General features: G+C 47.7%; 1 protein-coding gene and 1 long non-coding RNA gene across 3 annotated transcripts in view; one reads left to right on the forward strand and one right to left on the reverse strand.

Annotated features, from left to right (window-relative positions):
- The first annotated feature begins 1372 nt into the window (after positions 1–1372).
- On the forward strand, positions 1373–2171 carry LOC120902560. Its single transcript, XR_005739430.1, has 2 exons — positions 1373–1524; positions 1589–2171. It is a non-coding gene; the product is annotated as an uncharacterized LOC120902560 (long non-coding RNA).
- A 7452-nt stretch (positions 2172–9623) lies between these two features.
- The window catches only part of LOC120899580 (GTPase-activating protein CdGAPr), a 78629-nt gene continuing 63265 nt past the window's right edge, over positions 9624–24987 (reverse strand). For both annotated transcript variants that reach the window (XM_040305581.1, XM_040305582.1), the window contains 7 exons: positions 22186–22940; positions 19026–20917; positions 18694–18956; positions 18300–18622; positions 17558–18231; positions 13764–17186; positions 9624–13059 (listed from right to left, as the gene is read on the reverse strand). In XM_040305581.1, the coding sequence (XP_040161515.1) occupies positions 12978–13059; positions 13764–17186; positions 17558–18231; positions 18300–18622; positions 18694–18956; positions 19026–20917; positions 22186–22548 (7020 nt within the window). In that variant the 5' untranslated portion in view covers positions 22549–22940 and the 3' untranslated portion in view covers positions 9624–12977. The remainder of the gene's footprint in view (positions 13060–13763; positions 17187–17557; positions 18232–18299; positions 18623–18693; positions 18957–19025; positions 20918–22185; positions 22941–24987) is intronic.

The following is a 24987-nucleotide window of genomic DNA, read 5'->3' on the forward strand; positions in this document are numbered from 1 at the left end:
AAGCGCAGGAAATTACATAACCGTGAGAACTTGGCTACAAGATACGATCAAACCGATATTAACCAGAACCGACTTCAGCAAATAAAAAAGCTCCCTCCATCACGTCCCCAACAAAAACACCGTTCCCAGCACGTACACCGACGCGCTTGGCCGCGTATAGCGTCAGAAAGTCTTTAAGTAACTAATTAGCAAACCTTCCCTCCTTTCTGCCCACTTTCTTCACGGTTACATTGCCGGGAAAGCACGTTCTACCTTTTGGTTGTTATTTGCAAACATCACCAAAGTGACAACACCGGCCTGGTTGACGGCGCGCTGTCCTGGGAACATCTGGTTGGAGTGGAGTCTCATCCCGGAAGGCTGTATTGGCTCTGGGAAGCAAATATGGGTACGTACCAGCATCATCTCATTACCGCGTTGTTATGCTAACGGTGGAATGGTATGGAACGGAATGCTGAGGAAGGAAGTTTTGGAATGGAATGGCACTGACCTAGTTGGGACGTGCTGGAGGGAAAAGATCTGGAAGAAAGCTAAGAGCAGGATATTAGCGCTGCAAAAGGTCAGATGTGAAGAACGTGACGGCTGCAATTAGAAGTCACTCTGCTGCCCGGGTGTCTTGTAAGTGAAGCCTTTTGCAGGAAGTATTCTTTATCTCGGAGCATATACTGCTTCGACAAAGTATACCTGATAACGTTGTATCTTCCGATTTGCCTAATGATTACACAACTAATGCTGTACAATTATGATTCGGACAGCTCTGAAGTGTTGAAAGAGCGATAAAATTATGCAAACAGACACAAACACACACATGTACACACGCTCTTACCGTTGACACCCTTTGTTCGAAGGTTAAATAGACCCTCATCTTCTTCCGGGCGCTTCTGCATACCGCTCTTCTCGAGTAACTCACAAAAGAACAGGGGCATCGCACGCCAACTCGGTGTCAACCGGACGCTTTTGTTCTTTGGGCTTCCGCTTCACCACTTATCGCTTCCAGAATCACATGCAATAATGCGATGTTACCCTATGAAAAATGTGATATTTAAATCAGCGCACACGTTATGAGAATGAGCGATTTAACCTGTTCCCAATCAGTTGCAAACCGTTCTCTGCGCTCCTTTTACGGTACAACGGGACAATTGGGTTAAAGGGATGATTGCAGTGCTGTTGTAATATCCGGGAAATGTCAACGCACCAAACGATAATTGTTGCTCTTGGCGCAGGGATACACAGGCACAATGTCAACTACAACAACAACAAAGTTGCATAACACTTATCTCCGTAGCAACGATCAGCCAACGGTTGACTGCGATTGGAATGCGTTCTAAATGCGAGATGTCAAAGCATAGGGGGAATCACAGTTGGCAATGGGTTCCCGGGGGCTGAAGCATCACATTTTGCCCTAAATGGCACGTGAGTGTTTGGGCGGGCAAATTTAGTTCGATAACATCACAAACGAACGGACGGTAGGCGTGAGTTTAATTGAGTTAAATTATTGCAATTAAATGTATTGATTGAATTAAAAAGGTTTGTTTAAATATCAGCTTTTAAAGTTATACTCTTTGAAACACTCTTAAATTTATTTTTTCAGTGCATTTTTCTCTTTTTGGTATGTAAAAGGTAAATTTAGCATACTGCCTCCTCTCCCCAAAAAAGAGACCCATTAGCTCAAGTGGAACAAAAAAAAAAGACAGACACTAATGCAATGCTATCATCCTTTTCGGCGGGGCGTTTCGAGCTTACCGTGCCCATTACTCCGGACAACGAGAGTGGTGGGGGCCCCTCTTCCGCACCGTAGATTGACAATTTAGATAGCACTTCAACTTCAAACACACCAACAAGTTTGAGCAAAAGAGAGCTAAAAAACCCGAAATAAAAATGTCCAACGTGCGTCACCGAAATCATCGCACAAGCGCGAGCTAAAAGTGGCCGTTCGACAAGACAAAATTCGATGTCGGCGCGGAAAATGCCACCGAATAAAGCGGGAAAATTGATTGGATTTATTGCACAAAAAAGGTTCGTGCCACACTTCCACACGCGGCATCGTCTGGATGGGTGGATGAATGAAGTTAGCAGAAGGTTTTTCAACGACCCTTTTTGACTTTTTCCGAGGCGTGAGGCCCAAAAATTACTGGGATCACGTTAATAAAGGACGCGACACACTCGCACACAAACCACTCGGGTGGAATTAAGAGGGGATTGACTCTCACGAGCGAAAGATGGGTACCGCCAGAAGCGCCGGGGATGATGCACACGCTGTACATGTAAATATTGTTATTAAATTTCGATACGATCAATGAAGGCGTAATTAAGCGTTTCGTGAACGGGGCAAAAAGGGGTTTTCGGGGTTTTTGTTGTTGTTGTTGCCTTCATTGCTAGGCAGGCCATATTGTAATGTATTGCACAAATCGCGACTGTGAGAGTGGTTAATGCTTTCGCGCTTTGATGAGGATGTTGATAACGCACGAGCCAGAGTGATTCAGAACTGAAAGGGAAGGAATGGCTCGTGTGTGAGGTGCTTGCGTAGCTTACTCCTGGTCACGGCACCAACAATGTTTCAATCAATGTGTCGTAACGGCAACAAACGAATAATGTTTTAACGTTGTCGCTGATGGCTCTATTTATGCACGGGGCAGTGCAAGATATTCCTGGAGGTGCACTAACATTTCCGAGAAAAATATTGATATCTTTTGAATATAATGCTAAAATTTTATTTCTAAATTTTTAGTGATTTAGTGAGGAAATTACACAATTGTGTGTAATTGATGTAGACCCTAGGCATAAAGTCATTCCATAGGCATAAAGTTCTCCAAAGTAAAGCAGGGTCTATTCTATTAATTATGTTCCAAGTTGCCCCAATGCATGGATATCTGAACTTATTTCAAAAGCAAACAAAAAGTCAGTTATAAAGACCTTTTTGTGGTACTTATTCTTGAGTTGACCAATGAAAAATAATGCAATATCACAACACCAACGACAGATACTTGAAATTATCTAAGAAATGAGGATGCACTTAGAGAGATTGCAGCCACTGTATTCTATACTTTCTTTTTTTCCTGACTAAATCACGTTGAAAATGTGAAGAGAATTTGCACATCCCATGGCAACGCACCTTCAATCCATTCATCAACTCATCTGTCTGGTTCTGAGTACATAAGCATTGCAGTCTCTTTTCGGCACAGTTCCAGAAGGAGTCAGAACGGCAGTCACCTAAGTAACCGACAGGATTGCCTTCCACTACTCCCTGCCCCTCCATCAATCCCATGGACGGGTTATGTTCTTTACGCGGCATTATCCGCCATTTATTGCTTTGGCTTTCCCGCGGTGCTTTACAAAATCGCTGCCAGGATAATCGTCTGTTGGTGCCTTGGTGTGGCTGCTAACACCGTCACCTTAAATCACCTGGGGGACACACCTGCTGTGTTGTCACCTTCACCATAGGTTGATAGGGATGTAAAATCAATTCTTCAACCGTGCCAAAAGTCGATAAATGTCAACATTTGGTGGGTAGAGTCGTTCCTTTGGTGGAAATCGGATTACACGCCGTTCTCAAAACGGGGGACGATGGTAAAGGCACAACAATGAGCTGTTTATGAAGGATAGCTGATAGTTTGTGCAAGTTGAAGGGTTAGGATTTTAATTATATCTTGTGGACATCTGGACATTTTGAAGTGTTCCTTGGGAGCAAAAAAGCAACTATCAACATGTAAAATGAATTATTTAATCATTTGTAATTAATTCTTTCGTGTTTCAAATTGTTGTAATTAATTCGATTGCTAGTTGTGTGTGTGTGTATTGATTGCTGATTTGTTGTTTTCCCGGTGTTTGATTGTGTTGCAATGAATTCGATTCGAATCGGGGAACGTCGTTTATGTACATCTCAATGTCCCCCTTCAATCGGCACAGATTCCACGGCACTTGGCCCTTAGCTGTAGCTGGAGGGCTGTGTGTTGAAATAATCTCATTTATACCGCAACATCTTGCTACACTTTCCCCTCCATTATCAGTTGATTTCGCCGGCTAAACTCTCCATTAAATTTGCACTAACAAGCTCCTGATTGATTCCCTTCCGCATCTTTCCCATCCGTGCGTCTCTCTCGTGAGGGACAAAAGCATTTTCCCTGACCCTGCAGTTTTGGTCCTTCCGGTGAGGTGGGATCAATATTTTCTCCTTTTGCTCTCTCTCTCTTCGTCCCCTTTGCGGCTCAAACTGGTGGATGACTTCCAAGGGATAGCAGGGCTGGCAAGCGGCCACAAAATGCTTCAAACCGGCAACAAAGAGCACCAGCACACCGGCGAAAGTCGAGTCGCTTTTGAGTTGAACGTTTCCTTCCTGCCCACTTTATACTTCCTTTAGCGTCTATACTTTCGTTGTCGTTGTGTTTAGTTTAGTAGCGCTTTCTTTATCTTCTTTTGCACTTTTTTGTTGTTGTTGTTACACAAAGGAAAAAAGATGGCGAAACTACACTTGAGCGCAAGATTAAGGAGGACTGCTGCTCGTTCTTGGAGGGCTGTTATTGAATTTGAAAAGCCATTTCGATTCGATCGAGCTTGTAAATGTGTGTTTCTTCCTCTCTCTCGTTCTCACGTGAAGACGGTTTTTGTCTTTTCGGAAGTGTGTCTTTTTGTGTGTCTGTTTTCCTATGTGTGTGTGTGTGCACCTTTTTTCAATACGAAACTTCCGCAAACACATACACCTCAGAAAAAGGTGTCGCGTTACTATGGGAGGACATCGAAGAAGGCGATGCGATGCTACATTCAAATGAAGAGTTAAATCATTAAAATGTGAATTAATTAAACATTTCTTTTTTTGTTAGTAGCAATGGAATCAAATATCATCAAAATATCATATAGATAAATTGAAATATAATAAATCTTGTAAGAACTAGTAATTTGTCTTTAGTTATAAATCTTCTTCTTCTTCTTCTTTGGCTCAACAACCGATGTCGGTCAAGGCCTGCCTGTACCCACTTGTGGGCTTGGCTTTCAGTGACTAATTGATTCCCCCCCATAGCAGGATAGTCAGTCCTACGTATGGCGGCATGGTCTATTTGGGGATTGAACCCATGACGGGCATGTTGTTAAGTCTTACGAGTTGACGACTGTACTACGAGACCGGCTAGTTATAAATCTACCTAAATAAATTATTTAAAAGCCGTATTGCTAAGAAAAGCAAATAACTAAAATCTTGTGTACCTAGTTTTTGTAGATTTAACATAGATTTTTGTAATTTTATGCAAGAACGATCTTTTTGGCTGAATTTTATAGACTATTTTTTTGTTGAATTTTTGCTCTTTTTCTTTTATAATGTTTAACCAATCTTCTATTTCATTTTGTTGCTGTTCAACTCACTAAAATATGGCTGTGACAATTTCAGTTGCAAAAATAAGTAGAGAAGTATAATTCTCTAGTTGTATTGAGTTCCAGATAGAAATGAATGAGAAAAACAAATAAATATGATTGTGTGCATTTCGTTCCATTATTGCCAGGGCCGTGGGTATGTGTTAAAGAGCGGACAATACGGTCCATTAGACCGCTCTTAATATTCTAAACGTGTTGCATATTGCCATCCACCCATACTTCTATCACATCCCACCAAAAGGGAGCCGTTTTTTTCGGAACCTTTTTGCAAACTAAAATATGCATTTGGGTTCAACTTTTGGACGCAAACGACAAACGTTCATCACCGAAAAGCGTGAGAAAAAACGTACAAACCAAAAAAAAAAAGAATCAACTCCGACCAAAAACATACGTTTGGAAGTGGAGTAGAAAATAAAACCCCAGGAGACCACCGCCACCCGGCCAATTGACGGCGCTTTAAGGGTGAAAAGGATGAAATTAAACAAACAGGCAAAATCAGCACACATCTAAACACCAGAACACACACGCACCCTCCTTTTGCACCGAAAGTGGAGTGGAAAGAATAAAAAAGTATGAAGAAAAGGACGCGCCACCAAATCAGCGCACCATAATCCGCATAATTAACCGACAATGGGACGCAGCGCAACGCGACACGCACGCAACGGTGCGCACACAGCCAGCGTGTCTCCGGTTACGCCAGTTACCGGAACCGCCTGCTCCGCAGTGTAGTGGAAAAAATGGCAACATCTTTAAAAAAATGCTCAGGGAGTCCTGTGCTGCCCGTTTGGCCAGGACGAAACTCGATCCAACCAAAAAGGCAAGAGGCATGTGCCCGCGTAAGACGCAAAGCATAAATCCGCTTTGGGCCTGGCACTTGGTAAAACTGGGAACTGCTACTTCCCAGCATCACAGCATGGTGCGGCCACCGCCCTCCTTCCGAGCCCTTTCAGTTCGATCCGACCACCGATAAACGTCATGTAAACAGACTAATTGATTGAAATTAGGTTCACGTGGCAGGGGCGCGTCCGGTTGCTGGCTGTGGGACCATAACCCCCCCGCGCTTCCACTTCCGTTTTCACTTTGTTTATAAAAGAGGAAACTCATGTGTTTGTGTGTGTATGTGTCTGTATTGATTCACTTCCGCCTGCACGGCTTGATTTCGACACCGATTTTTTGTATTTTTTATGTTATCTGCGCACGGAGAGTGAGAAGCATCTCGAGAAGCTGACATAGGCACGTGGCGCTACTTAAGCAACTTTGTGGATGTGTGTGAGTACAGGGAAATTGCTGCAATCGCGGCTTCCAGGCATAATCACTAGGGAGAGTTGAAAAAGAGTTGTAGCTGGCTCGTGCGGGCGATTAGCATTTAAACTGTATGAGTTAAATTATGTAGCCTTTTCTTCTTCAAACAGATTTCCACAGATGCATTTGAAAGTATTTCTACTTTTTCTACTTGGCTTCTAACGTCCTACGCGAACATGCCGGCCGGTACAGGCTTCCGACACTTATTCAGTTCCACGCATCCGGATAGTCAGTCCTTCCTGCGGGAGGACGGTTCATTCTAGGCTTGAACCCACCATGGGCATGTTATTGTTTTTTTCAAAAATTGAAGCTTTTTTTGTGACAATTTGGTAAATATATTAATATTTGTCTATCTTTTAATACTACATTTTCCTATCTATTTGGTAATTTACGGCTTTTATCGCGAAACCAGGTTGGCTGTGAAATTTAAATTAAAGACGTGCTGGTCAGCCGGACCATGTTCCATCCGGCTAAAACAGACAATAATCCAAAGGACACAGCCGGGGGATAACACGTCCATTTTCAGTGTTTTCCTAGTACTTTTTTAAGGATGTCCTAGGAGCAGATCTTTATATAGCGAATCTAACGGGGTTCGTCGCTTGTTGAGCAATCCCCTTTTGAGAATCTTTTTTGCACCTTTCGGACAAATTTCGTTGATTTTAAGTGATGGGAAATTACTTGCTAATATATTTAAAGTGTGTCAAACAATGGCCATCGGGAACTTAGTTATCCGGCGCTACTGCCGATTTGCGGTCTTGGTTTGCCTCAGGACTGTACGAAACAGCTCACGTTCTTGCGGTCTTTGCCTGCCAGTCCGTTATCACGGCCTTAATGGCGGACGCCTTCACGCCATCTTGCCACCTCAGTTTGGGCCTATCACGCCTTCCCTGTCCTTGTGGAACGCCTAAAAAGACTTTACGGGCTGGGTCGTCCGTTTCTGTACGTACAACATAGCCAGCCTACCGGAGCCTGGCGAGCGTTATACGCTGTACGACAGTGAGGTCGCCGTACATATCGTATAGCTCGTCATTATAGCGGCTCCTCCATTGTCCTTCCAAACATACGGGGCCAAGTATCCTTCTGAGCATCTTCCTCTCGAATGCGGATAAGATGGTTTCGTCAGATTTGGACAGAGTCCATGTCTCAGAAGCGTAAGTGAGTACCGGAACTATATAGGTACTATATAGTCCCAGCTTCGCCCCGTCGCGACAGGTTCTTTGACCTGAACTGATTTTCCAGGGTGTAAAATGACCGGCCTCGTGGCACAGTCGTCAACTCGTACAACTTAACAACATGCCCGTCAAGGGTTCAAGTCCTAAATGGACCATGCCGCCATACGGGGTTAGGATAAACTATTACAGGGTTTACCTAGCCAATCGGGCGTCGTCAAAACGTTATCGGTCGCCGTAAATACTTTTTCGGGCGACGTAAACCCTCAATTGGGCACTGTCCTTTCTATTCGGGCCTTGTGAAGTATGAATCGGGCAAAGTACAGAATGAATTGGGCCTACTTTATATTTTGTTGCTTTCTAGTTATAAAACCATACTTTTTTGCGAGTAGTTTAACTGATATGTAAGAAAAATCACTATTTTTAAGTTTGATTACATAAAAAATTATTCAAATTCTTTTTTTTTTAATTTTTAATTCCACACCGTACAATGCAATTTGGTTTTATATTTTTTTAAAAATATAATATGTTTGGTGATTTAATTAGGTAAACATTTAAAAATAATACATAATAAGTTAAACAACATCCAAAATACGTATTTTTAAACAACTTGATGGATCAAACACAACGGAGCGACCGATTAGAGTAGGACGCTTTCATTCTGTACTATGCCCGATTCATACTTCACAAGGCTCGAATAGAAATGACAGTGCCCAATTGAGGGTTGACGTCGCCCGAAAAAGTATTTACGGCGACCGATAACGCTTTGACGATGCCGGATTGGCTAGGTAAACCCTGTATCCTGCTATGAGGAGAGTAATCCATAAGTCACTGAAAGCTTTAACCCTACAAGTGCTTGACTTTACAACGGTTGGTTGAGCCAAAAGAAGAAGAAAAATGACCGGTTGGCAGCCCCCGCCCCACAGTCAATTTAGCATCCTTGCGCGCAAATCAGCTTTTTTCTATTTTCTACCATTCTATTGTCGTTGCTGACCTTTGACCCAATCCAGGTGAATTCTGGGACGACTTCAAAAATGCGTTCACGTATCATCTGTACGTCACGTCTACTACATAGGTTTGGATTATTTATTGGTAGGGCCGCTGATGTAGCCATCGGGAACGTTACTCTATACTTTCAAAAGCAGAGCTCTCCCTGCAAAAACGCACTTTTTGTTACAAAAGTTACCATGTTTGAAAATAAATAATTGACTACACCTATACTAAATGCGCACGAACTTATGTATAGTCCATAAAAATTGTTATCAATCTTTAAACCAGACATTGTACATCGTGTAACAAAATGATGAACTTTTATCTTGTTACAACTCGAACCAAATCCGTTGTTTAAACCTCTCCTAGTCTCATTCATGCTAAAAAATTGACCAAAAACTGAAACAACCGAAAATAAAAACCAAAAAAGGGGAAGAGATCTCTATCCTTATGAAGCGTGCAAGGTGTGATGCAATTTAATTACAGCCCTCAACGGATGTAACGGTACACTCGAAAGTCGGCTCAAAAGTACCGAAATCTGAGATTATAGATAACCAACCAGCATTGGGGTACTGCATAATTAGGTTTAATAACGAAAATTGCTCGGCACTCCCCCTCTGCCGGTATGGTACAACAACCGGACATGGCAGGATTGACTCGTGCCTGTGCTTAAGTTAAACGAACGATTTAAAGATAGTGTCCCATAAACGCATCAGAGCACGGGGCGTGAGAAGTACAGTAGGGAGAAAAGGTAACTTAATTTCGGACGCTTTGCCCACGCCAAGGATGATGGTGGCCTGATGGTGAATTAAATTTTCGGTTCTCTTTATTTATAACTCTTGCAAAAAACTTTTCTTGTTTTACAGCACGCGCGCGCACACACACACACATACAAGCTGGGCGCAAATTCACTTCGCCCAGTACAGTCCGCGGGAAAAAGGAGAAGGGGCGGGAAATTTTACAATAGAAAAAGAAAGAACAAAAAGCGAAATGCAAACGCGTTTAACATTTTCACAAACGCTTACACCACACACGGGATGGTGGTATGCAGCCGTTTACTTTATCCCTTCACTCTTTTTTTGTTGCATTTCAAATTGCATTTTAACACTCTTAAGCTCACTCATTTACACAATGCACGCGCGCACAATCCGTTTTGTTTCATTTTACAATATAATCAATCATCCTTTTTTTTTCCAAATTTTACTACTATTTCACACAAACATGGAGAGCTTAAAACGAGCTCTCCATCGGTTTTTCCTACGCTCATAACACATCCTTATCATGCTGCACTTTGCATCCGCCTTCTATCTAAATCATTCTCATCACGCTCTATTCTCATTTCACTATATCGCGGTTATCGTTTCACGCCTCATCCAAATGCTGCCCTCGAATTTAAGCAGCGGTAAAGTGGCTCCTCCCCACCATCTTTCTAACATGTTGCGAAATCATAAAGCTTATTGAAAAAGTGAGTTTAGTTTGTTAGAAAGCAACGTAATGCCGTTAAACACACACACACCCAGAGACATTTGTATTGTATACAGACAGTTGCTGATGCGGCTTAGTGATGTAGTGTGATGGTTACGCTGCTAAGTGGCAATTACAGTTGCAGATATAAACGTGCATATTATATTAATATCGTACGTGGAGTTTTGCTCTCGATTAATGTATCTAAACATGCATAACTATCATTTCCTTTCCGATTCCTGTGTGGTTCAGTTCACCTTTTGCTGGTCTCGTCGTTTTAATATCAGTTCATTACATTCCTTTCCCTCCCAATTTTTTGTGTGTTTGTTTCAGTCACTGTATTCAATCCTCTTGTTCCGTCTGAAGTAAGATCGAAGGTAAGTGTGGCGTTCGTGTGTTTTAGTCTCGACGAGCCTTACATTGTACAAGCAATCACCCAAGCCTCCCAAGCCGTTCGTCGTTTAGTATATCTCATCGGTAAACTGTAATGTGTATGTAATTATCTCCAATAGTGAAAAAAACGGCCACAAACAGACCTGCTTGCGTTCATTTGCGCCTCGCGTAACACATATCAAGCAAACCTGATCTCATTTCCAATTAGCACTGTGTTTAGCCGATGCAGCTAGCTTCAGTTCTTTTTACTACAAGATATAGATATTTACATAAAAGTGATGTTGTTTTGTAAAACAGATTTCAAATATACGCAAAATCAATGCGCCAGAACAAACACGGCCAGTACTCGTAGTGGTGGAGGCGGCGTTAAGCGATCAATGCAGAAGTTGCAGATTAAAAAGCGATTAATGTAAGCATTTTACGTTCATCTCGTGTGCAAAAATCTCTTAGCATATTCATTACAACTAGCACTGCACAGCTCCGTCAACTATCGCTACGCTAACAATTCGTCGCGGTTTGTATGTTACTATCGATTAATGTGTTGTGACCGCAAAAATCGGGGCTTTTTTTAAATACAAAAATGGTAGAGAGTGTGGGTAATTTTTTTTCGCAGGGCACAAAATACAAAACGACTGGAAGATTGGAAACGTTCTCTTTCGCTTTCTCTCTTTTCGAACAACTCACAATACACTTGACTTGAATTTGAGAAATCGTTCACGAGGAAGTTGTTTATACTGTAAAAGGTAGTACGTTTAAGGAAAGGGTTTTTTTTTTGCGCAACTTGATCAACTTCATTTTAATGTGATTGGATATTTTTTGCTGCTCCTGTCTGCTGCCATTATTGTCTCGCGTTCATACGGTTACGGTGCATTCTTTTCTTTGCTTTCTTGTTTCTCGTTGCGTGTGAAATCTTTATTATATATACTCTCTCTCTTTCTCTCTCTTCCTCTCTTTCTCTTTCTCTCTATTTCTCCTTTCTCTCTCTATACAATTATTATCCTTTCATAGCACGTTTACCTACATCATGCAACGGGTCCCGCGACCGTTTTCACTTACGCTTTATGAAACTATATAACACAGCATTTAATGGTCGTAACGAAAATCGACTACTTTTAACAAATTATTTTCCGGACGTCAGCAACCAAACCAAAAATTTAAAAGCACAAACAATTTTTTTAAACAAACAAACCGACCATAAACCTTAAGCGAAAACAATGAAAAAAGATTACAACATTCCTTAAGCGGCGTTCGAAACTACAAATACACACAGGAGTGTGTACCTTGCGTAGTAGAACGTAAATTAAACGCTTGCTAAATACATATGCGCTAGCTTTGTATGAACGAAACGTTACCTTATCGCATACACCTTTTGAGGCCTGTACAAATGAGCCTTTTTAAGCAAATCTTCGAAAAGATTAAATTAAAAATGTACATATAAAAAAAAAACAATCTTGTGATGTATAGCCTTATCTTGCATTTTCACACACGTGTTTGCTTCTTCAGAACGAAGAAAAATGTTAACAGAAACCTTTTTTTTTAATAATTAATCTTACTCAATGCTCCTTCATACTGCCACCAATCAGTAACGTTACGATTAGTAACATAAAATCTATATACAACTTATGTATGTGTATGTGCTTTCCTTTAAACATTCGTTTCCTTACAATCCGATGCCCGGATGTTCACAATTAGTGGGTTTTTCATTTTCCTTTTCAATAGTAGCATTGTTTTATACCATTTGCGATTAACTACTGCTACCTTCTGCCTGCCGGTTTGTTTCAATATTTATCTCATCTTAGTCGAATTACAGTGAACAGTGTAAGGAGTAAGGAGCGAAAAAGTTTTCAATAGCTAACATTTGGCCACTTTCTTTTGTAAGTCATATCGAAGGGTGCGCCGGGGGGAAAAAAGGGGAACCCGCCCGCATAGCACCGAAAAAAAAAAACCTGTACGCAAACGGTATCGTTTGCCCCGCGACTAAAGCAACCGCAATGCATCGGTTGCATCGAACACGTTTGATTCTTGTTGCTCCTACTTACACTAGGACGTTTAACCCACCCAGGCAGCCCGGTCTGTTAGTGGTTGACGTTCGAAACGTCACGCCAGCTGCTCTACTGGAACTGAATACTCTTTCACCTGAGTTTCCGTTTTGCGACAGAGTACTATTATAGGTTTATGTAGAAAGGTTTCGTTAAAGGTATTGCAATAAATAGATAGAAGCTTATCCCTCTCCCTCCCAGTGTGACGTTTTTCCACGGCCACGGTTGGTCACAGCGCAGCGTGTCTCAGCAGTGGGGCGCGTTACGATTGATTTTGCTGCGATCTCGACTCAAACATTGCGGCAACGTCCTTAATGGAGATGGGAGGCGAGCAGCGGTCACGTCTAAAAGTATGCGACAGAAAAACGGGAAATCATTAGCAAAGGCATTGTAATTGTTGTTTTTTAGATGAATTAATGCTTCCAAGAAATGAAATGAAACACACATATTAAAGTGCTTGATTTAAGGTGGTTTTGAGTTGCGCATTTTGCATCTGAGCATCGCCAAACTGTTGTGCTGTGTTGTGGTTTAGTACACATGCGCTTACGTGCTGCAAAACCGTTGTGTTGGGAAGGATTTTTAATCTGAGAGGTTATTGTGTTTGAAGCATCAAGCGTGCGAGGCGTTTTTCCCAATTGTCAAAATGTATTGAAAGAGCTCTAATTACTTTAAAAATTATTCTAAAAAGTGAAAAATAAAAGAGTAGAAATAGTATCTAATCGAAGAATCATGCAATGAAACACTTGATAGAAGATTGAAGAAAAACCGACATGCATTAAGGTTGCAAGTTACAGATAGATTGTGAAAGCCTACCCTAAACACACATGTAAAATCATAGGCGTACACACACAGTCGTGTCTGGTAAGGTTGTTGTGGTTTGCGTTTTCTTATTATGTGCAGGTGGTGGTAGTTGTTGTGAGGTGATTTGCCGAAGTCAACCATCTAGCTGTTTTGTGTAACGCTTTTTTGTGTGTAAAACACACACCGCGTGCCGCGTGCCATTACGTTAGTGACTGTGGTAGAGGAGAAGAGCTAAGCGTTTACTTACTGCGCACTGCTGCTGCTGGAAGAGTTGCTGCGAGTCACTACCACACCGCTTCGGCCATTGTTGAAACTGTGCCGCTGATCGCGCTGCTGCATCGATTGAGCGTCTTTGCTGTCGGTCGCGTTGGTCGTGGTAAGCGGCGCAGCTGCCGGTGGATAGTCCATGCTACTGCGCTTCACATCGAACTTTTGTCTCGTTTTCAGCTCAAACTTGTTGTCGCACACCTGCGAGATGGAGGCATCGCCCGGACCGGCCATATTTGCCACTGGAGCCGGCGGTGGTAGATCGTTCTGGTTCTTCTCGTCGCTTATGCGCCTCGTGCGGATGGGACCATTCGGTGGTCGTAGCGCTACCGGTGGTTGCGTGGCCGTTGCAGCAACCGTGTTCAATGAAAGCGAGCCCACCTTACCCGCGATGGGATTGCAGCCCGAATCAACCAGCGGAAACGGCCCCTCGGACGATAGCAATTCAGCGCGCGACTTGGACCGGAAGCGCAACGAATCGTACTTCTTGTCCGCGCGGTCCGCCACCACGTCGCCTTCCTTGAACTCGCGCAGCTCGGATTTGGATTTCGATTTCAGCTTCCCGTTGGCACCGCCACCATAATCTCCCCGTTCGCCCTTGAACGACTCCGAGCGATACTTTTCGCTCAGCTGGTGCCGTCGCTCCTCCTTAATCTTTTCGATCCGCGACCGATCGAGCTTGCAGCTGCCGAGCATCTTCAGGCTGCTGACGCTGTTACGATCATCATCAGCTCCGTTCGCTTCTGCGGCCTTGCGCCCGCCGACCACCCGCATCAAGGGTGTGCCGGTGGGTGAACCGCCAGCCCCACCACCACCACCGTCGGTCACATTCATGCAATCGGCACCGCCGTTGTTGGTGGTCCCGTCGCTATAGTTGTACTGCACCAGCGATATCCGGTTCTCGGTGGTTGGCGTGATGCGCACGTTGTACGCACGCGCCTCTTTGGTGTCTTCGATTTTCACCGAGAGATCAAGGTTCATGTTCGGCGGCGTCGTCGCCGTCGTGTCGGTTGGGCTTCCACAGCCCGCTGTCTGCTTCTGGCCAGCACCGCCCAACTGCAACGCCTTTGCGCGGCAACACTCAGACGCCGCTTTACCCTTGTTGCCACCACCATCATCGGCACCGTTTACGTCCACATTCTCCACGCCCGTCGGGGCACCGCCAGCACCTAGCGGGGGCAATTTCTTTGGTTGATTCATACTGCGCGGCCGTGCCGAATTGGACAGCTCGAGCGACTTTCTCCGGTTCGGATTGTTCTCGTTCAGAATGTTCCTTTCCACCTCCGGAATTTGCTGACTGCTTTTGTTCATCGCGGTCCCACCGACAACAACGAACCCGCTGCCACCCTCCAGCCGACCCCGACCACTGCCAAACTCTCGCACGAACGCATTCTCGTCGAGACTCCGGGTAAAGCTTGCGAACGCAGCCCGATCTTCCTTTGCACCGGTCGAACCGTTGGCCGATTTGTTGCGTATCGTGACCCGCTCGCTCGCCCCATAATTGCCATTGTTGAGCGACGATCGGAAATGATGATTGTGACCCCGATTGATGCCCCCGAAATCGAACGGTGGCGTTACGTCCACCGGGCTGGTTTCGAACTTTGTCGCCAGCTGCTTCACGCTCACGACCGGCTCGACCGCTTCCGATGTGTCCAGTGTCATCGGTTTCGAAGCTTTCGGCGATACCGTCAGCTCAATCTTGGGCGGTATTTCAATGCGGTACTCCATTTCGTTGTCCAAATCGCTCCGATCGGCACACAGCGACGAAAACTCATCCTCTGTGAGGACGGACTTGAGCGTGTCCGTCGCCGGGTTGTTCGTTGTTGGCGGCGAGCAGGACTGCACGGCGTTGGACCGTTCCACGTTTTCGTACAGCGGATGAGCGGGCTTCTTGCGCAACTCCACATTCTCGTACAGCGACACGTCCGTGTTGTCAAACTCCAAGCTATCCTCGTTCACGTCCGACATCGGCACATCGTCGCTTTCTTCCTCGTGCATGGGGATGGCGCCGTTCGCTTTCGGCTTCACATCGCAGCAGTGCTGCGGCCGGGTCACAATTCCATCGCTTTCAGCAACAACAGCAGCACCACCGCCACTCTCGTTGTGATTGTTATTAATGCCATCCTCAACGGCGGACCCTGTGCGGTGCAGATCAGGTACTATTCGCTGTGCGGCCGCCATCGCCTCACCGTTGCGCTGCCCCTCGATTGGTCCCGCTTCGCTCTTCACGAGATGGTTCACCTCCGACACGACGTTCTTCAAAAACTTCACCTGCTCGTACACCATCGTCTCGTCAAAGTTTGTCTCGAGCAGCCGCTTTGAGGGCGAAACATCGTCCATCGTGCCTTCGTTTCCGTCTTCGTCCTCTTCCGCGGTCGGTACGAGCACGTTTTCGTAGATGCTGCGCCGCTCGCGCTGGTACTCCTCTTCCGCAATCAAATCCACACTGGTAGTGCCGGTTCTTGTTGGCGGTGGCGAGCACGAGCGGAACACGCTTCCTTCCTGCTCTTTGCGCACGGGCGAGCGCACGTTGTACGTAATGTTGATGGTAGCCTTAATCGGTGTGCCGGGCGATTTGGCCTTCTGACTGAAGCTGGTCATTTCCACAGCCGTGGCCTCGTTTCCGGCCGCCGCCGCCCCATTCGTGCCACCTCCGCCGTTCGGGGACAGCTCGGGGTTAAGGTTTTGGTAGCCGAAGTCGCTCGGCGTCAGCGATTGACTAGTGTTGGTGGTCGTGTTGTCCGAGGTGAAGTTGGTCGACCCGGTCAGCTTGGTGGAGGTGCCGCTCAAATCGAGCGACAGCTCCCGTTTCATCGCTTTCAGATCGTGTTTTCGGGCCGTGGCCGACCTAGCGCCAGCGTTTGCTCCTGCACCGTTCGGTGAATCGTCGACCGGCGTATCTTTGGCATTTGGATGGGCCGCAAAGCCACCGGCAATGTCCATCTCGTCGTACACGGGCGTGGTAATGTTGCTGTTGCTCGTCGTGTCGGAACTGGTCGAACCGATCAGCAGCGAGTAGCACGGGCTCGGCACCGGCGGCGATTGCGGTGTGCTGGCCTTCCCGGACGACGGTGCTGATGACGGTGGCGGCGGCGGTGGCGGATGCACGGTCGTCAGCTGCTGCTTCGCCTGCCCGTGATGATGGTGATGGTGGTGATGGTGATGATGGTGGTGATGCGATGGAGGGAACAGCTCCGGGACCGTCCGGCGCAGCACGTTCTCGGAACAGCTGCGCGGCACGACCGCAGTCGCCTGCTGACCGTGGTCCCGTGGTTCGCCAGCGCCATCAGCACCGGCGCCACCGCTGCCAGCCGGGCCGCGCCCGACCTCCGTGCCGGGATGGTGGTAGCTGTAACGGCCAGGATATTTCGGGGGTTTCGATTGACCGGAAGAAAGCAGAAAACTGGAAAACAACAAAAAGAAACCGGGAGATAGAATCGAAGTAGGGAGGCCAACTCAAACGCACGAAGGAAGGAGAAACGGGGGAGGAAGGGTAATATCTAAACGTAACAGATATTATGCTAAACGGGGAGCTCAGAACGGAAGGTAGGAAAGCAAGCTGCACAACATGCGCTAATGGATAGAGAAAGAGAGCGAATTTTAAAAGAAAACACGAGAGAGATAGAGAGAGAGGTAACGATGCATTTCAGCAGATGACCCCGGAAGCGCTGAAATGAGCCCAATTTTGTCCGCTTTCATGTGTGAACCCCCTTCGTATTACCCTTTGGTTCTTTGCGAGCGCAGTGGCAAACAAAATGGATGGCCAATATTTACCTTTCGTATAAGGAACTTTCGTTTTTCTTCAGCCCAACCACATCCATAGTGGCCGGCTGGGGTTGGCTTTGCTCGTCGACGCTCATCGATTGAACCTTTTCCACGACCGAGCTGGTGGAGCCCGCGTTTTGCAGGAACGCTTTCTCCTTTCTGGCCGCCTTTTCCTTGCCACCCGAGCCGGGATAGCTGAAGCGCGTTTCCTTCACTGGGGAGGAGTTGAACTTTCCGAACTGCGCGTACTGCGGACCGGGATAGGAGTTACGCAGCCCGACTGCGAGCGTTTCATCCTCGTGCTGGTCCTCGGATGAGTCCTCCTGCTGGGGTGGTTTGTGAACCTGCGCGCTGGTGAAGATGGTATTCACCACCGTCGTGCTGGATGTGGTCGAACCACCCTGTGGCGCACCGTTCAGCCCAATCGAGGTGTGTTCAGGCGTGCTGCAATCGATGAACTGAATGTCGCTCAGCTGATCCTCCAGCTTGTAGCGCTTACAGAGGCTTTCGTCATCTTGACTGGCGCCGGCAGAGGAAAGGGACGCCATGTTCCACTGCTTGGCGGAAGCTTCCTGCGAAGGGCTCGGTATGTTCAGACGCGGTTGCTTCTTGGGGCTGGGGTTCACGTTGTGCCCGCTGCCAATGTAATCTTCCGGCCGTGCTCGCAGTGTCCGCCGTACCGACTGCAAAGAAGCGGACATAAAATTGCAATTAGTAAATACGGTAACATAATTAACACAACCATACTGACCTCCTTCGCTACCTTTGGGCTGCTCACAAGACTCTCGCTTTCGGAGAATATTCTCATCTCGGGCTCCTCCCGGTCAAAGTTCAGCCCCAGCTCGGACAGCTCACGCGACGGGCAGGTGACCACTGCACCGCCGCTTGCCGTCCCATTTGCCACTGTTCCGCCGCGGATGGGCGACTGCAGCAGATCGAAGTACGAGTCGTGCGAAACCGATCGACTGTGGCCGGCGGTGCGCAAGCTATCGACCGAATTCGACCGTACGCAGTTGCTGTCGATGGCCAGATTCTTTCCGTCGAACAGATCGACACCGGATGAAAACAGTAAACCTAAAAAAAGGAATCGTTTGAACATTAATTCTCAACTTCAGAGAGGTCGATTTTTTTGGGAAACAACTTACTCTTAGCCATCTTATCCAACAGTCCGCTCGAGCTTTCCTTAATACTGACGCTGCGTCGATGGTCCGTCTCCTTGTCTTCGATCTCGGCCAGGCTCGATCCACCGATTTCCGGTTGCATTGCCGAGCTGACCATAGGCGTGTTCTTGTCGGACGAGGCCGCCGCTGCCATTCCTCCCTTAATATCACTATTGCTGTTGGACTGTCGGGGCTGACGAGTGAAGATTGATTTCCACGAAGAGTGGGATTTTCGTTTGTTCCAGCTCCTAAAATCGACAGTGAAGACAGCATTAGCAAAGCAGTGAATTTCACCTGCACAATGCACCTCAACTTACCTCGGCACCGGCAGCACCGTGTGATACTTGTCCGGCAGGCTGGAGGGACCCCCGCCCACCTCAATGTACGACCCGATGTGCGTCGACGGGTTGGTGATGTTGATCGGAATCGTCTTCTCGCTCTGCTCCATGCAGTTCTTCCGTATGCGGGCCTCCTCCAGGCTGAGCAGCTTCGCCCCACCCACGCTCAAACTCTTCGGCCGCTCCATCGAAAGCGACAGCTCCTGCTGCTCGCTGCCCCCACCGTAGTTCTGCACACTGTTGCTATCGCTCAGCGAGTTCGGCTGCGATTCCACGTAGTGGCTGCCAAAATCATCCGCCGTGTCGTCGAAAATTTGCTCACAATTGCTGATCAAATACTCCGTCACCACGGCCTGCACACCGACCCCTCGCAGGGCCGCCACCCCGCCCGACTCCAGGGCCGGACTGCGCAACAGGTTCGGTGCCCAGACGATCGCAATATTTCGCTCCGTCATGCCCGTGTTGGCCGAGTGGCGCGCAATCTTGAACAGATGCGTCGCCAGATACTTCAGCGTGCGGTAGTGCGGCGGCGGCAGCTTCTGTACCGTCTGGCGGATCAGCCGCAGCTTCAAATCGGTCGGCGCGTCCAGCCGCGTCTGAATCGCCTCCACAAAGTGATCGTACAGCTGGTACGTGCACAGCGGGTTGGGCAGCTCGCGGAAGTACATCTTCAGCAGCGAGCTGACCGCGTGTATGTCCTGCCGAATGTCCGGATGCGTCAGATCGGGTATGCGCTCCTCGTCGAACGCACGCCGCAGCTTCTGTATGTTGGACGTAATGCCCGACAGCCGATAGATCCCATCCACGATGCCGTACTCCTCGATAAACTCCGCACAGCACTTCAGCACCATCGGGATGTCCTGCCCACTGTTCAGCAGATGCTCGCCCAGGTCGCACGAAAACACCCGCTCCTTGTAGATGCCGCTCTGCTTCAGCCGGCGGCGCGACGGCCTCGACAGAATGAAGCTACGGAAGAACGCAATCAGCTTGCCGTGCTTGCGCAGCACCGGCTTCGTCGGCGACACGGCCAGCGAACCGACGAGCGGCGCCGGGAACGGCATATGCCGCGGCACCTTGTCCCCGATCGTCGCGACGCAGCTCTGCGGGAAGAAGCCCACCTCGTACTGGTTCTTCTGCAGGTGGCTCTTCTTGCCTCGCCACCAGATCGACTCGGCCGGGCTGGGCATATCGATCACCGAGATCATGTCGCCCACCTCGATCGAGATTTCATCGCATGCCTGCGCCACGTACCGCCGCACACCGTAGGCCGCCCCAACCGCGGGCGTGTTGATGCAGCGCATCGTCTGCTCGTCCGCCACCGGCAGTCGGCGCCCTTTGTTGTCGATCTGCAGCCAGGTCAGTACCGGGCCGCATGTCATCGCGTCCGACGCAATCATCGACAGGCGGGCCAGGTAGGTGCCGACCAGCTTCTCCAGCTGCTGCTGGTCCTCGCTGGTGCTTCGCTCCATGCGCTGCTGCTCCGCATTAGCGTCCGGGAGCGCTAGCAGCACTTCGCGCAGATTCTCCAGCTCGCTCACGCGCCGATCGTACACGCACCGGTGCAGCATCTCGTCCAGGAAGCACATGTTCTCGTACGAGCGCTTGATCATGAACGGGTCCGAGCGGCCGGCGGTGACGCGTATGATAAACCAAACATTACTACCACCCTTGGTCGTGCTGGTCGTCAGCGGGCCTCCGGCTCCTCCTGCCGGCCCGGCGAGCGAGTTCGTCTGGGAGGTGTTGAGATCGGAAGCCAAGCCAAGCTGCGAGTCGCTACGCTCGTCGCCCTCGAGCTGTACGGAAAGGTTGCCAAGCTGTACGCGCTCGTAATGGAAGTGGGCACATTCTTCTAGCTTCGGGAAGCGGCAGGACTGCAAAATGAAAGATGAGGAGATGAATATGAGCTGAGTGTGATAAAGGGGTAGCGTTTCTAAGCGAGAGGTGATTGGAATGGAACTAAAATGATGCCGGGAAGATTACACTAACAAGCTACAGCTTAACGGAAAGCTTAATCATTTGATTATAATTTAAAGATGACAATTGAGAGGACACAAGCTCATTCCCGGTATGCCTTTTGTTATGGCAAGAATGGTCCAAATGGAATCATATTTCAGAAGATTATAGCGTAATTTATTAAGCGCTCTTCAATAAACAGCTGTATAGCCTCATTAACGATAAAAGACTGACATTTAGGACGCTGCATTAAGATGCAGAATGCGTCGAGTTACCGGCATTCAAATCGTAAATAAGGTTCACAAAATAATTTAACAATGATCAGCCTTTTGGTGGACAAATTTTTCATGTAATAAAAATCGCTTCTCATGGTCGAATTCTCGAACCAACAAGCGTCGGAACTGATGGGGCATGGATTAACAAAGAAATGCTACAATCACCCGACCCAAAGGCAACCCTCATTTACATTTTGACCACCACATGGTGAGATGGACATATTTTATACACACACACACTGAGCATTAGCAGCCAGAAATCAGTTCCGTTCTTTCAACGAGCTGCCCCGAAGGAAGATGGGTAACAGCATAAAATAAAACTCCCTCCCACACCTCCAGCAGAACCTTGCCTTCGGGCGGAGTGTTGGATAGGAGAGCAAACAACCGAAGCACACTTGCACTGAAAAGTAATTAAAATCGTTTCAATTTTTCCACACCCACTCCAGTCGGGCGGTACAGGCGGTAAACCCGGACGGTCCAAAGCAGCCGGAGAATGGCGCGTCTCCCTGCGGGCTGTTTAATCAACGCAAAAAGGGTATGTTAGGGGGAGTGGAGAAGGATTTTCATACGATTTTGTACAGCGAGGGTGTCCACTTTTCAGCAGTGCATCATAATTGAATTAAGCGCGGTGTAGCTCTCTCTCCCTCGTAGTCAAGGGTAGTAAATTATGCATGGCTTATCAAAGCGAGGGCTAAGCATAGCGGGGGAGAAGATATCGATGGTGATGGTGATACAAAAAAGTAGGAACGATTCTACCATAACAGCCATAGGGAGGGTTCAGAGGATACAGGATGCAAAAACAACCTTTCAGGGGGGGTTGGCAGCGTCATTAAACGTATTGTCATGTTTTACAAGGATTCTACAACCTCTCAAGCAACAAAGGGCTAGTCCCTTTTTCTCGCCCAACTTACCCCGGGCTGTGAGCGGGTCAGGTTGGCACTCTTGATGTGCGTCGAGTCGCAGGACGCGGTCGACAGCTGGGACGCGTTCATGATCGCCGACCCGCTGTCCGCCGAGTGGATGCTCGTGTTGAACAGCTCGTAGTTGATCTCCGACTCGCTGTCGCTGATCGTGCGCGGCTTTTCGCCCATCAACGGCAGCTTGCCACCGGCACCACTGCCGGTTGGTGGGGCCGATCGGGGCGGTGGCCCAGCAGCTGCCCGGTGGTGCAGGTCCATGATCGACGATTCACTTCCGCCGCCAATGTCGATCGAACGGTGCCGATGGCCGGCCGTTGTGCTGAGTGACGAATCCTTCCGCATGATTTGGCTCATCGTTGTGGTTGTTGTTGGTTGGTTGGCGTCCGTGGAAATGACTCGGTTCGGTTGTGTACCGAAGTTTTTTTGTTTGTTTTGGCAGTGACAGTGCAGTACGATGAGGCAGGAAATCAACCGACGTGATCGCTCTTTCCGACGCTTTTTTTCACCTCGGCGAAAGGGGGTGCGTGTCCCCTTTAAAGTGTCGCAGGGTTGATGCCACCTAGCTAAAAGCGGTCACCATTGGTGCGGCAGTTTTCCTCGTTTCCGCCACTACCACCAGCATCATGCTCATCGGGGGGAGGGAGGGCTACCTCCTCAGTGCAGTGGCCTCAGCACCGTGCAGCAGAAAGCTGTCGCTGTTGTTCTTTCCCTCGTCGGTCGGCACATTCTACGCGACGCGTTGTTTCCTGTGGAAGAAGAACAAGAAGCGTGAAGAAAATGAAAATAGATGTGAAAAAAACGGTCTCAAATGCATGCTCGCGCTTGGAAAAATCAATCAATCGTCTCTGTCGGCGCGTCCCGTCTGGTCTGTCTGAGAAGCCGACACATACACGCACACGTTGCACTTGCTGCTCTTTTCCTTTGCGTGAACGTTTCTTCCGGCCCCTGCTGCCACGTGTGACTGGGGGCTTGGCGTTTGCGTTCCCGCAAGCTGTGCGTGTTTTGCGCGCGGCTGCTTCGTGTGCTCAGCGCTCCAAAGGAAACGATAAATTTAAAAGCAATTATTTGCGGCTCGCCGAAAAAACTGCACGGCGAAACGATACTGGCCGAAAGTGCATTGCAATCTCCAGAAAAGAGAAAGAGAGATGTTTCGCTTCGATGGAACAACTCTTTCCGGCGATCATCTTATTTGCTTGCGTACCTATTAAATCCAGAGAGAAATCTTTAAATTCAATTTCGCACAACGAACGTACAGCAGCAGAAATAGACTCCTCTGTTAAAACAAAACCATGAAGCCGTAACGCAAAAGTCTCAAAGCCAAGAATATGTGCCGGAATAGCATTGCCCGGGCATTGCTTTTACGCACCAATGGTTGTCTTGCCGGCGACAGAAAGAAAACCAGCGGAAATGCACCCATGCGTATATATTATGCTGTCCTCTGTGCGCGATCCACTCCAGAGGCTATCGGGTTTTGCAATGACACAACGGCACACAAAAGGGCACGGTGGGAAGGGGTGCTTGTATGTAAATGCACATGCATACATTAAAGCCTTTTGCCTATGACCAGTGCTGCCCTGCCCTGCTCGCATAAAGATACACTCCCGGGCCCGGCCCTTTCCACTGTGTTTCCGCCGACGGACTGCGCTCAGGTGCAGTGAGAAAAGCATTAAGATTGATATTATTACACCGGCAGCAGCATCGGTCGGAACAATGGCCCAGTAGGGCAGTAGCATGCAAAGTCGACTGCGGGGAAGGGGAAGCCATCACAACCGAGCAGGGCTATTTTTGCAAGGCTTCAAGGTGGAAGCAGGGCTTTTAATATTCCATTTCAATATCACGAACGTTGTCAACCCTCTCGCCTCTTCATCCGGTGGGTAATGGAGATTCGCAATCCTATGAGAGAAGGGAGTAGGATGTGGTTTTGCCCAATGGGGGCGGACGTACCCAATCGGAAGTTCCTTTCCTCCATGCTTGCTACTCAATTTTGTGTCGTTTATGTAGGCTTTAGCATTCGTATCTAAAGAAGCTAAGAATTTCATACGCAATAAAACGTATCTTACGCTCCAAACGAAGCAAATCGATACACGTTGTTCCCGATTATTGTATGGTGAGTGGCACTTGAACATAATTGCGCTCAAACGCCGACTGGTAGCATCATAATGATCCGCAACATAACCTTTTTCCACACACACAACCAATCGATAGGGCTCTCTCGCATCGCTACATAGCCATATAAACCCCCTGCCCTCATCGAGCGAAACACAAAGCTCCAACCGACCGCCAAGAGATTTGCATTGGGGCTGCATTCCGTAGCCCTACTCCCTGCGAAAGCTACGACGACGTGGTGGTGTTCGACGCTCGTTATGTAGGGCCTCCACACAACGATTCGTCAAACGAGTTTGACCCAATTTCGCAAACCATACCAGTCCCAAATGGTGTGTGCGAGCCCTTTTCGCTTCCCTTTGCTACACAACTAAACCCCGCACAATTTCTGGCCTTTAAAGAAACATATGCCCAACTTCGATCACTTCCAATCAAACTCTTGTGTGAACCCTTGTGTCTGGGCTCTTTACGGCGGCACATATTGCACTTCGGTCCAAGTGGTTGCGGCAAGTGGTGGACACCCTTTTAAGGGTACCGCCACCCCGTACCATTAAGAAACGACAAGACAATTGGCCAGCGTCGCGTGTCGGCCACGTTTAAGAACTGTCTGTTAAGGAACATACACACACACAGAGCTAGGCATGATCCCTAACCAATCGGTCATCGTTTGAAACTGACCGTCGTCTTATC

This window comes from Anopheles arabiensis, chromosome 3 (genome assembly GCF_016920715.1).
Source record: "Anopheles arabiensis isolate DONGOLA chromosome 3, AaraD3, whole genome shotgun sequence".
NCBI lineage: Eukaryota > Metazoa > Arthropoda > Insecta > Diptera > Culicidae > Anopheles > Anopheles arabiensis.